The 11,067-nt window shown below is 67.6% G+C and overlaps 2 protein-coding genes across 13 annotated transcripts in view; one reads left to right on the top strand and one right to left on the bottom strand.

Annotated features, from left to right (window-relative positions):
• Positions 1–2,966, top strand: part of LOC106507765 (translation initiation factor IF-2-like) — a 26,139-nt gene extending 23,173 nt beyond the window's left edge. The window contains exon 5 of the mRNA XM_021081245.1: positions 105–2,966. Within this exon, the coding sequence (XP_020936904.1) occupies positions 2,010–2,966 (957 nt within the window). The 5' untranslated portion in view covers positions 105–2,009. The remainder of the gene's footprint in view (positions 1–104) is intronic.
• NSMF (NMDA receptor synaptonuclear signaling and neuronal migration factor) lies at positions 2,335–11,067 on the bottom strand. 12 transcript variants are annotated; one of them, XM_021081085.1, is made up of 16 exons: positions 10,798–11,067; positions 10,329–10,390; positions 9,195–9,695; positions 7,982–8,057; positions 7,239–7,244; positions 6,855–6,923; positions 5,967–6,019; positions 5,632–5,721; positions 4,990–5,114; positions 4,615–4,698; positions 4,478–4,511; positions 4,314–4,384; positions 4,095–4,174; positions 3,848–3,950; positions 3,548–3,623; positions 2,335–3,451 (listed from the first exon to the last, which is right to left on the bottom strand). In XM_021081085.1, the coding sequence occupies exons 1-16, from the start codon at positions 10,866–10,868 to the stop codon at positions 3,354–3,356; spliced, it is 1,599 nt and encodes a 532-aa protein (XP_020936744.1). In that variant the 5' UTR covers positions 10,869–11,067; the 3' UTR covers positions 2,335–3,353. The 12 variants fall into 12 exon arrangements, with proteins under 12 accessions (XP_020936744.1, XP_020936746.1, XP_020936745.1 ...); XM_021081087.1 differs by lacking the exon at positions 6,855–6,923 and having other exon boundaries at positions 10,798–11,061; XM_021081086.1 differs by lacking the exon at positions 7,239–7,244 and having other exon boundaries at positions 10,798–11,061.

Raw genomic sequence — 11,067 nt, 5'->3', positions numbered from 1 at the left:
CTGTCCGGGTGACGGCTGCGTGAGGTGGGACCAGTGGGGGGAGCCTCCCGCTGTGGCTCTGATGATCTCCTTCCTAATCCCGGTCTTTGGTGGCCCTTCCCTAGGAAACGCAAGCGGGGCTCTTTCCGGGACACAGACCTCCTGAAAGATGTTGGCACGTGTTCCTTCCAGAAGCAGGGCTAACGGTGGAGCTGTGAGTTTCCCCCTAAGGGTGATGGAAGGTTCTAGACTAGCGGAAGTGCCCCGTCTGTCCACCCCAGGATGAGGTCTGTCCCTCTAGGGCACATGTCCAGGGCAGGGGGTGGCTGTTTGGGGTCATGGGCTGAGCTGGGACGTGTAGGCCAGGGTGTGCACACCCTGTCCCCTGGGGGTGCGGTCTGGACGTCGGGCCTGGCCTTCCAGGTAGTTCTAGAGGTGTCTGTGCCACAGTGGGTGAGGGGCACACCTCATCAGTTGAGACAGAGCATTCGGGCCTCTGGCAGACCCGGCCGTGCTTCTCCCTCGACGAGCCTGCTGCACGAGCTGCTTCCCGGGCGCTGTCCGCAGCAGCTGGCCTCGCCCCGAATAATGGCAAGAACCTCCATGCAGACGCCCGGGGGGAGGCGCTGGCTCCGTGTCCACCAACTATATCTTAAGAGCTATTGCCAGGTGGATTTCCAAAAAGGCTACAGCAATCGGCGTGGCCTTCTCACACAGTCACCAGCACAGGGCACGCCACGTCCCTTTACATTTTTGGTCAAGCCAACAGGGAGGAAGCGCCTCTCTCCCTGTGCTGGCTCTCCGTCAGCCGCCTCGTTTCCTCCTCTGCGAGTTCCGGTCCCACCTTTTCTTCTCCCTCCTTGTCATCATTATAGAAAAACTCTTTGCATGTCAAGGACCTTAATCCCCTCTCTCACATCGGTCGCGAACCCCGTTTCCCCAGCTCCCCCGGCTGCTGCCACCCGTGCTCCGCTGGGGAGGGTGTGCTGGAAAGGCCGCAGACCTGAGCTGCCTTGGTGCCCCTCTCACCACCTGGTACTCTTCCGCAGCTGTGCCGGGTTGGTTTCGGGGTGCCTTCTGGGTTGGATGTCTTTTCTCCCTCACGGGCCATGACAGAAGGAAGCCTGTGACCAGACGCGAGGCCTGCCGCCTCCTGTGGGTGGACTCAGCCCTCCCCACTGTGGCCAGCCATAGACTGTGGGCAGAGCACACTTGCTGTAGCAGCCCCAGACCTGCGACTACAAGGTCCCAATCAGGGGCGGGGTGAGCAGGGGCACGAGTCAAAGCTTCTGGCGGTCCTGGGGTCAGAACTGCAGGCGACATGGTACTCGCGCGCTCAAAGCACCAGGTATGCGGGCGGGCGGGTCCCGCTGGCAAGCTCTCCTGGCCTGCGCAGGCCTTGACTGAGACAGAAATTCTGGCAGCTTCACCCTGACTCCGGACCTGGGGGCAGGGTGACACCTCCTGCCTCAGAACCTGAGAGTGTGCAGAGGGCTCCTGGGTCACGTGTGACCTTGCGAGGAACGATTTGGTGGGGAAAGTACGCAGGTATGCATTCGGCACTGAATCCAACTCCCCAAAAGCTTATCTCTTTGAGAGGCACAACCCCTCTATTCCTTGCCTCAGCGCACGCGAGACCCTGGAGGCAGCTCGGGGCTGCAGGGCCGGGTGCCTTCCCTCAGCTGGCACGCTCACCCCACGAAGGGCTGCCAGTCACTAGGTCCCTGGAACCCCAAGCCTCCCAGCTGTCACACACACCATCCACTGGTAGCCCCCTGCCCTCCTCAGCCTTTGGTGGCCCTGGATGTACCAGCTGGCACCTCCTGATCTGCCCACAGGCAATTGGACCAGGAGCCACCAGGGCGGTCAGGCCCGGATGGACCCAACAGCAGCCTGGATGCTGGGGGAGGGAGGCACTGGGCACTTCTGGGGACGACTGGGGCTCATGATGGCCAGTTGGTCCTGTGGTCACTTCCTGGCCTCCCCCCGTGGCCACACTGCTGACCACATGCAGAGAATGGCCCGGGGGAATGGGTGGCCCCGCTCCATGCCTGGGAGTGGGGCAGAGGCTGCAGGAGGCGGGGTGTCTGCTCTTATCTCCTGGCCCCACCAGGCCCTTCCGCAAGACCACATCCCCGCCCCCCGCAGCAGGACCATCCCAAGGACCTGCTTTCCCCAGGCCCCGTCTGGGAGCCTCACAGCCCCATCCCCAGACCTCTCACAGAGTGTCCCCTAGGTGGGAGAGGCCTGGCGGCCCCAGGCCCCCCAATCCAGGCCGCCACCACAGCAGCAACCTCAGACCAGCAGGCCCAGAAGGTAGCAGACGGCGCCGAGAGAGGAGACCCACGCGGCAGCCGCAGCGGAGGGTCAGATTTAATGGTCACTCTAAGGGATGCCGTACGTGGTGCAGAGCCCGGCTCAAGCCCCGCCCCCTCGGCCAGGGGCACAGCCGGGTGTCTGGCACCAGGCTCTGCAAAGGGGGGCCAGCCCCCGAGCCCCAGCTATGTACAAGAGAGCCCCCCGCCAGGCCACAGCAAGGCTGTGAGCCCATAGCCCACCAGCCGCCCAGCCTTCAGGCCCGGGCCCCCACTGCAGTGTGCTGCAGGGTTCTCGCCACCGGGACCCAGCCCCAGCAGGCTCCCACCAAGACCCCAGGCTTTGCGCTGGGAGAGGCCTTCGGACCTCGGCCGCCAAAAGCTGAGCTGGACAGCTGTGGGGAGCCGGGCAGGCCCGGGAGGCTGGGGAGCAGGCAGGGCCTGACTCGACCCAGTGGCCCTCTGAGCAAAGGAAGGCTCGCTCCCACTCTGTGGCTGCCCAGGCACCGTGCTGAGCCGGTGCGCCTGAGGCCAGGGAAGCAGGGGCGGCGAGAGCAGCGCAAGCACGGACGATCAGGGACTCGGCCAGCGACGGAGCCAGCCGGGCAGACGGGCCGCCCTGGTGCTGGTGATCAGATACGGCAGGGCTGGGGAGCTGGGGCACAGAGCTGAGCCGGGAGATCTACGCCGTAACTAGTAATGCAGCCCTTAACTAGTTCACTAGTCATGCTGCTTCCCTTGGAATTGTCTCGGGCGTGTAGAAAATTGCACTTATTTCTATGAACCTACAGAGGAGCCGCCCCGTGCTGCAGCCTCCAGGCGAGGCCGAGGCCCGGCCAACTTCCACGGCCGTGGTGGCCGTGACGGATGAGGCTCCTCCCAGGCGCAGGGGCTGTGGCCTCGGTGACCCGGGCTGTGTTGAGGACCAGACCCCTGGGAGGGAACCTGAGCGGCGTCGGAGGGTGCCCTGAAGTGGCCATGAAGACCAGGACCCACATGGAACTGGGCGCACACGGCAGCCGAGCCCCAGTCGCCGGTCCAAGGCAGCGGCCCTGCCCTTCACAGAACGTCCTCAAAGTCCAGCAGCTTCGAGTGCTGGCGGCTCTTCCACAGGCGGTACAGTCGGAAGTCAAAGTAGGTTTCAATCATCTGCTTCCCTGAAGGCAGAAGGGGCGAGGCTGGGGCTCAGGCCACCCCCCCAACCCCCGGCCCGGAACCCACCCCGCGGCCGAGGACCACGCCAGCGAGCTCACCTTGGGCCGACAGCTCCAGGGGGGACTCGAAGGTGACCCTGTAAGGGGTCATGAGGCTCCTGAGGTTCTGGAACAGCTGCAAAGAGGGGGTGGCTGTGAGTTCAGGGCAGAGAAGAGAGAGACGAGGAGAACAGGGGTTGGGGAGCAGACACCCCCCCCAGCTGCTTAGGCTCAGGCACGGGGAGGGTGAGCCTCTGGGAGGATTAAAAGAGGGAAGGGAATCTGGAGAAAAACGGGGTTCCGTCCGCTCTCTTCCCGGGTCTGGGGTCCCAGCCTGGGATGGGGTTCGGGGCCCCTCACCTTCTCCCCGTTGGGGTTCCCCAGAATGTAGCAGCCCATCACATGGATGACGTTCGGCTCTGGGTTTACTTTGCTCATCAAGCGGCTCAACCGCTTCCAGAAGCTGGTGGGGGAGAGGTGGTCACAGGGGGCCTCCTGCCCAGGCCCCGGGGGCGGGGGCACCACGGGAGGCCCCAGCGGGGACATGGGCCGGCAGACGCTGCCGCCAGCCCCCCAGCCCCCCAGCCCGCGGGCGGCCCCTGCTCACTGGATCATGTCCTCCTCCTTCTCCACTTTGGCAAAGGTGGCCACCTTATTCTTGAGCAGGTACAGGTGTCCCGGGCCGCCCTGTAAGAGGCTGCGGTTGGCTGGATGGGGCCTCGCACCAGAGGCTCCAACCGCTGCTCCCCCGAGGAGCACACATGCCAAGGGCCGGGGAGGCGCCATCCTCCAGCCCCGCTCCTGGGCCGGAGGGGCAGAGCCCTACCTGGCAGAAAATCAGCAGCTTCCAGATCTTGGCCCCCTTGTGGTAGACGTTCAGCTTCTTCTCTATCTCCTCTGGAGAGGAGAGGGTGTGAGCGCTGCCCCTCGGCCCCCACCGCTTGTCTGCAGCCCCGCCCCAGGATCCGCCCCCAGGCTGGGGGCACGTACCCAGAATGTCCTCGAATGTTGCGTGCTCGTGGTCCTGGGACAGACAAAAGCCACTCCGTGTCAGAGGGCCCCCCCGCCCCTGGCAGCCCGCCCGCGCCCCCCGCCCCCCGCCCCGCGGCAGGCTGGGCAGCACTCACGTAGAGGATGGGGATGATGGAAGGGTCGTCTCTGCGGATGATGGTGGGGAGGTACTCAGCTTTGGGCACTTTAGAGGAGATGAGCTGGGGACGACGTGGGGGCTGCTCAGGGCCCCGTCGCTTTGGAACCAAGGGCAGCAGGAGCCCCCGGGAGCAGCCGCCCACTGCTGGGCAGCCGGTGGTGAGGCCTCAGGGACCTAACCTGCCCCCATGGCTGAGGAGCCCATGGTGAAGCCCTGGGAGACCCTCCCCCCCTTGCTGGGCAGCCCGTGGTGAAGCCCAAGGAGAACCCCCCCCACTGCAGAGACCACCCCCCACTGCGGGTGAAGCCCCTGGGGACCTGCCCCCCTCCCTGTTTGGGCCTCTGGGCCTCACCATGACCTTGGGTGGCACAAAGCCCTCAGTGTCACAGGCTACAGCCTCCAGGCCCTTCTCGGTCTCCCAGTCCAGGTCCTCAAAGGCCTCGCCCAAGGTGCAGTGTGAGCTCTGCAGGTCACCACCTGTAGGACAGGACGGGTCACCAGAGCTGAGGACCATCTGCAGTGCCTCCTGTCTGGCTGCAGCCCCCAGAGACGGGCGATGCACAGAGCCAACAAGCCATGTTCCGGTGGGTCCTCCCGGGGTGGGTGAGAGAGCCCAGCTGAAGTCTGCACCAGCCCCGCGAGACTGGCAGCTGCCACGAGCCAGTGCTGCCTGGGGAGGAAGGCTGGTGGGAGCCGGGGTGCAAGCTGTCCGCTCCAGCCAGGCGTGCCTGGCGCCTGGGCCAAGGGGGAGCTGGATTTTGCAGCCCCCTGCTCCTCAGGCCACCAGTGTGAGGGCGGCACATGGGCCAAGGGCAGCCGGCAAACTGCAGCCCTTACCCCTGCCCAGAAGATCAGAGGCACAGGAGCGCCCCCCTCAGATGGATAACCTGAGGCTCAGCAGAAGCGCAAAGCCTAGCTGCCCATGGTGGGTGGTGGGATCGCGGGGCTGGGGAGCCTCTGAGGGGAGGTGGGCCGGCCTGTGCCGGGCACCTACTGTCTCGGGAGTCGTGGGAAGTGTCGGCTTTCATGGGGGTGGGGTCGCTCCAGGACCGGCTGAAGCTCCGCTCGCGCCGCTCGGCGAACGCTGCAGTGAGAGCAGAACCTGTTAGGGGGTCAGGGCGGGGGGCAGGGGGCTGCAGCCACCTGCGGTGGACAGGAACCAGTGGGGGCTGGCTGGGGGCGTGGGAGTGGGGCTGAGGCCCAAGGCAGGCAGGGCCGGCGTTGCAAGGGTCTTGGGGGGTTTGGGTGGGGGCCAAGAGTAGCACGCGAAGCCCCGCAGGCCAAGAGCAGCTTTGCCCGCCCACCGCCCGCGCAGCTCCTGGGTCTTACTCTGGGCCTTCACCCGCCGGCTGCCGACCATGCGCAGGTGTTTGCGGAAGTTCCTGGGGGTGGAAGTCGGGGGTCTGGTGAGGGCCCCGAGAGGTGGGCCACAGCCCCGTGCCCCGCTCCGCTGCCCACCGCTCGCGGCCTCGATGGCTGACACCGCCCCTCCTCACGGTGCCCCAGCTCTCCCACGGCAAATCCCACCCGAGCCTCTCCTGTGGAGCCCCCGCCAGAGCGGCCCTGGCTTCCAGGACAAAGGCCCCATAACCAAGCCGCCTCTTGCCACCCCCACCCAGGACTGCCCCCTCGTGACCCTGGGCACTCAGGTACCCGGGCTCTGCTGCCCACACGTCCCTTCCCTTCTTGGGCCCAGGCACACCCAGAAGGCCCAGAGCTTCCCTGCCCTCAAGCTGTCCGCGGCTCCGGCTTCCAGCGCACAGTGGCTGGGCCAGCACAATCGGCCACACCACCCGAGGTGGGTTTGGGCCTGCACATGCCCTCCCCCGCCGCTGTGTCCCTGGGCCACCCCAGAGGCAAGCAGGTCTCCTTCACCCCGAATGCCGTGCCCTGCCAAGGCCCCACGTCCTGGATGGACAGACATGCTTCCCAGACCCATCTCAGAGGTGGTGCCTGGGGAGTGTAAGCTGGCTGTTGACCCCACCGCTCTGGGCTTCAAGGGCCAGCTGGCTGCAGTTCAGCAGTCCAGGCACCCCCAAAACACAGGCCTGGGGGCCCAGGCCACATGGCCTTTCCTGTCTGCCGCGTCCCCAGAGCAGGGCCCGGCCAGTGTCGCCACCGCCCTTCCCCCATGGGGTCTGCTGGGCTGGGTGGGCCCAGGCTAGACCAGCACAGACAAGAGACGGACCCTGGTGGCGAGTGGCTGGCAGGCCCTACCTCTGGATTACAGACGCGGAATCATTCTCCCGTTTCCGGCGCTTCCTCTCCGCGTAGCCCCTGAACACCCTGGGAAACCGCCACGAGTCAGAACTGCCCTGGGCCGCAGGCAGGAGGAGGGATGGAGAGGTGGGGACAGAGGCGCGAGCACAGGGCCCAGTGGGGCGTCCAGGGCGCTGGGCCAGGCAGAGGGTCCGGGCTGGCCTGGTCCTGTCCTTGGCCCAGCTCCCGGCAGGCCCTGCTGCGGCCTCTGCGCGCGCTGGGGCACAGCGCGCTCTCAGTCGCGGCCCAGGTCCCCGGCCTGCCCCAACCTACTCCGGAGTGGGGAGGGTCCCCCGGGGACAACCGCGTACCCTCAGGCTCAAGGTCCCACACGGTACTTACGAGATGCTGGGGTCGTGGCGGGAAGGGACAGCGTGAGAGAGAAGACAGAGTGAGCAGAGACCCTCGGCCCCCACGTCCCCTGCAGTTAGTGTCCTTCTTGTCACTGACTTGGAGGGTCCCTCACGGGCACCGCAGGCAAGGAGAGTGCTGCCTACGCTGCAGGCCAGCCCTCGAAAGGGCAGTGACACCGGGGTCACCATGGCCCACGGTGTAACCTGGTCAGGCCACAGGGGCCTGACTGCCCTGCCACGCCTGGGCCCAGCTGCAAAGGTAGTGGCCCCAGCAGCCGGCGGGTGGCGTTGTTCTCCTGGGGAGCGTGTGGGGGACGCTGCGGGCCAGAGTGCCGCCCTGCAGGGCGCCCCGACAGAACCAGGACGCGTGAAGAAAAGAGCACAGCCCCGGGGAAGCTGTGATCACTCGCCTGCACCCGCAACACAGGAGAGGAGGCTGCCGTGCGGGAGGGCAGAGCTGGGCAGGGTGCAGCCCCCAGCCAGGTCCCCAGAGGACAGCATGGACGGACTGGAGGGGCCGTAGGGACAGGGCAGAGGCGGCAGTGGGAGTTGGCGGCCTGCCTTCAGACTGAGGCGTTCAGGCAGACCCTGCAGAGCGCGGGCACGAGCGGGGGTTGCCCTGCAGCGGCCCCCCAGGTGGGCTCAGAGGACGGGAGAGGGGCCAGCAGCAGTTGCCAAGCAGCAGGAAGAGGCCACCCCAGCCCGGGCCCCGCGCACGGCCGGGGGACTCACGCTTGCATAGTTGTGGTGGCTGTCTGGAAGCTGAAGAGGTTCTCCTTGGGGAACCAGGTGCGGATGGGGACGTCATCTGGAGGAAGCCAAGGAGCACTGCCTGGGGCGGTTCGCGCTCCGGAGTCTGCACCCCCGCCCCCACCGTCGGGGAGAGGGAATGCATCCGCCACGGCCAGTGGAAGCACAGCACCAGGGTCCCCAGCCCCGTCCAGGTCGGGGAGGCGGCACAGGGCCACCAGGCTCGGGGGTCCGCTCAGCGGTTCAAGCCGCGCTGGCTCAGTGGCTTCGTGACCCCGTCTTCGCTCGGCTTTCACCCTGCTGCTCGCAGCTGAAGGGCGTTCCTAGCACAGCCTGCCTCCGGGGTGCCCAGAGAGAGGACTGACCGGTCTCCCTTTAAGCAGGAGGGACAGGGCAGCTTCTCCCGGGGGCTTCTCTGCAGCTAGATGCTCTGGTGTCTGCTTGGGCAGGCCTCCCTTCCCCAGACCCCTGCGGGAGGACGTGGTGGAGGCCTCCCCTTCCCAGGGTGGGCGGAGGTCGAGTTTACTCGCCCTCTCACCACGACCCCTGCCCCAACTCCTGGCCCGTGTTCTTCAGGGGAGCATGAGGTCATGGAGGTGAACTGCCCGCCCCTAGGCCTGTGCCCTGATGCCCAGCTGGGGTTCTGGTTTGGAGGCTCAAGAGGCGTCCTGAGAGGACGTGGCGGCTCCGCTCGAGTTAGACTTCTGCTCTTCCGGAGATGACCTCAGCGCCAGGAGGCGTGGGGCTACCCCGGCAACGCGGGAGATGTCTTCCTGACACAGCAGGCCTCTGGGCTCCTCAGCCATCCGTGCCACTCGACAGTCCTGGGGAGGCCCTGCCAGCTCCGTGCCCCCCTGTGAATGGGAGCCCACTTGGTGGGCCCCAGGGCAGGGCTGCTCCCGGGACCGCTGCAGGGAGCCTGGCCTTTCAACTCAGCCGTGGGTCTCGCCTGCTCCACCCTTAGGACCCTCCCAGCTCCCTCCTCAGGGAAGCACTCCTGGAACAACTTGGTGCTGGCAAGACTCCCGCCAGCCATGAGGCCGGCCACGGGGCATCGGGTGTGGCAGCAGGACTCCACCTGCAGGCCTCAGCCTGGCCACCCTGCACCTGCCCAAGCCTCACAGGGGTGGCTGCCGGTGAACCCCAGCGCCGGCATCCTGCCTGCGCCTGCCCGCGCCCTCCACGGGCCCCTCACCAGACACGCGGTCAACGCTGTACATCCTCTCCAGCTTCTTGCGGCGGCTGGTGGCCTCAGGCAGAGGCGGCTGGTCCAGCCCAAAGGCCTGAGGGGAAGGACTGGGGGCCAGCTGGGCACATCCGGGACATTCCTTGGAGCCCTGGCGGCTGCCTGCCCAGCTCTGGCAGGGCCTGCTGACGTCCTCGTGGCTGCCGCCCGGGCTGGCACGCAGGGGCTGGCTATGGTGGTGGGGGTGCCGCTCCCGCTGCCGCCGCCCCTTCACCACGGCCAGCTCAATGGCCTCGGCCTCCGGGCCGGGCAGCAAGGTGGGCTCCCCGGAGATGGTGTACACACGGGGCTGGGGGCCCTCACCGGTCGGCTTCCCACGGACGGCCTCCTCCGGGAGGCTGCCCTCATAGCGGCCATTGGAGATGAGGGAGAGACGCCGCTTGTTCTGGGGGGCCGGCTGCATCTCCGGGGACCCGTCGTGGCCAGAGTACGCGTCAGCCAGCAGGTGGTCTGGGGGAGAGACACCAGGTGAGCCTGCAGCCTGCCGGCCCTGCCCTCCCAGGCTCCTGGGCTCCGAAGGCAGGGAAGGAACGCCTAGCAGGGACCTGTTCCCCGGCCCCACGGACCAAACCCCAGGCCCTGACAACCTCGGAAGAGGTGTGCACGAGCTGCGCGCTCCCGGAGAGGCTCACACCTCGGCTCCTGTCGGGGCCCCAAGCCCCTCGTCTGTGTGGGGGCGACAGGCTGTGCTACCTGTGGGTGACTGGGGTGGGGGCAGGAACAAACAGGCCACCTCCCAGCCTGCTACCGCGCCCGCGTGCCCAGTGCCAACTTCTCCCCTCCTCCCTGCCAGCTGGCCCCAGAAACAGTGGTGCCAGCCCTGGGGGTGCCAGGAGGCCTGTTGCCATGCCAACGGCCCAGGCTGGGTGGGTACCATGGTGATGAGTGACTCGGAGCTCCTCCTGGGGCTCTGGGCCAGGGAGGGCAGGGGATGCGAGGAAGCCAGCCCAGTGGGGCAGCAGCCGCCTGCTCCCACGGCAAGGTACACAGGGGCTGGGCCTGGCTGGGACAGGAGGCAGCGTCCCCTCCTCTAGGCTGGGGGCTATGGACAGACCGTCCTGGAGCAGGCTCACGCGCCCCTACCTGCACCGTTCCGGTTCTCCGGGTGACTCTGGGACAGGTACTCGCCGAACGCTCGGGCTGCTCTGCGAGGTGGACAGCGGCGTGCGCCGTCAGGGCATGCCACCCACCCTGGTTCCCCGCCCCCACCCAGGCAAAGGAGGGCTCAGGGGTCACCCACGGCAAGCACTCCCATCCCACCCCAGAACGCCCAGGGCTGGCAAGTCGCAGTTCCAGGGTCCCTTGAGTCCCCGTGCACATGGGCCGGACTTGCGGACGGGGCCCAGGTCTGCTTTCCGTCCAGCCCCTGCGGCTCAGTGTGTGTGTGCAGGGGCGGGGGGCGGGGGGGTCGTGAGGTCGAGCAGCTCGCCCACTACAGCCTGGGGGGGGGGGGGAGCCGCACGGAGGTGGGGGCAGGGCGCCGGCAGGGAGGACGCCGCGGGGACTGGGGCGAGGGCAGCGCTGGCCCCGGCGATCCGCCCGCCGCACTCACCGCACTTTGGCCGCCACCGAGGACATGGCCTCGCTCCTCAGCGCCCTCCTTCGGGAGGCGACGGCGCCCATGGTCGAGGCGGCGGCGCATCCCCAGGCCTCAGAGCGCGCCCCGCGCCCGCCGCCTCCGTCGGGGGAGCCGCGCCGCGCCGGGGCTGGGGCTGGGGCTGGGGCTCGGACTCGGAACCCGCATGGCCGCTCCGGGCCCTCAGCGCGTCCCGCAGCACCGGACGGCGCGGCCAGGCCCGGGGGTGGCGCTCCGCCCACCGTG

Source organism: Sus scrofa, unplaced genomic scaffold (genome assembly GCF_000003025.6).
Source record: "Sus scrofa isolate TJ Tabasco breed Duroc unplaced genomic scaffold, Sscrofa11.1 Contig1206, whole genome shotgun sequence".
In the NCBI taxonomy this organism is placed as follows: Eukaryota; Metazoa; Chordata; class Mammalia; order Artiodactyla; family Suidae; genus Sus; species Sus scrofa.
This window is presented reverse-complemented; position numbering and strand designations above follow the sequence as displayed.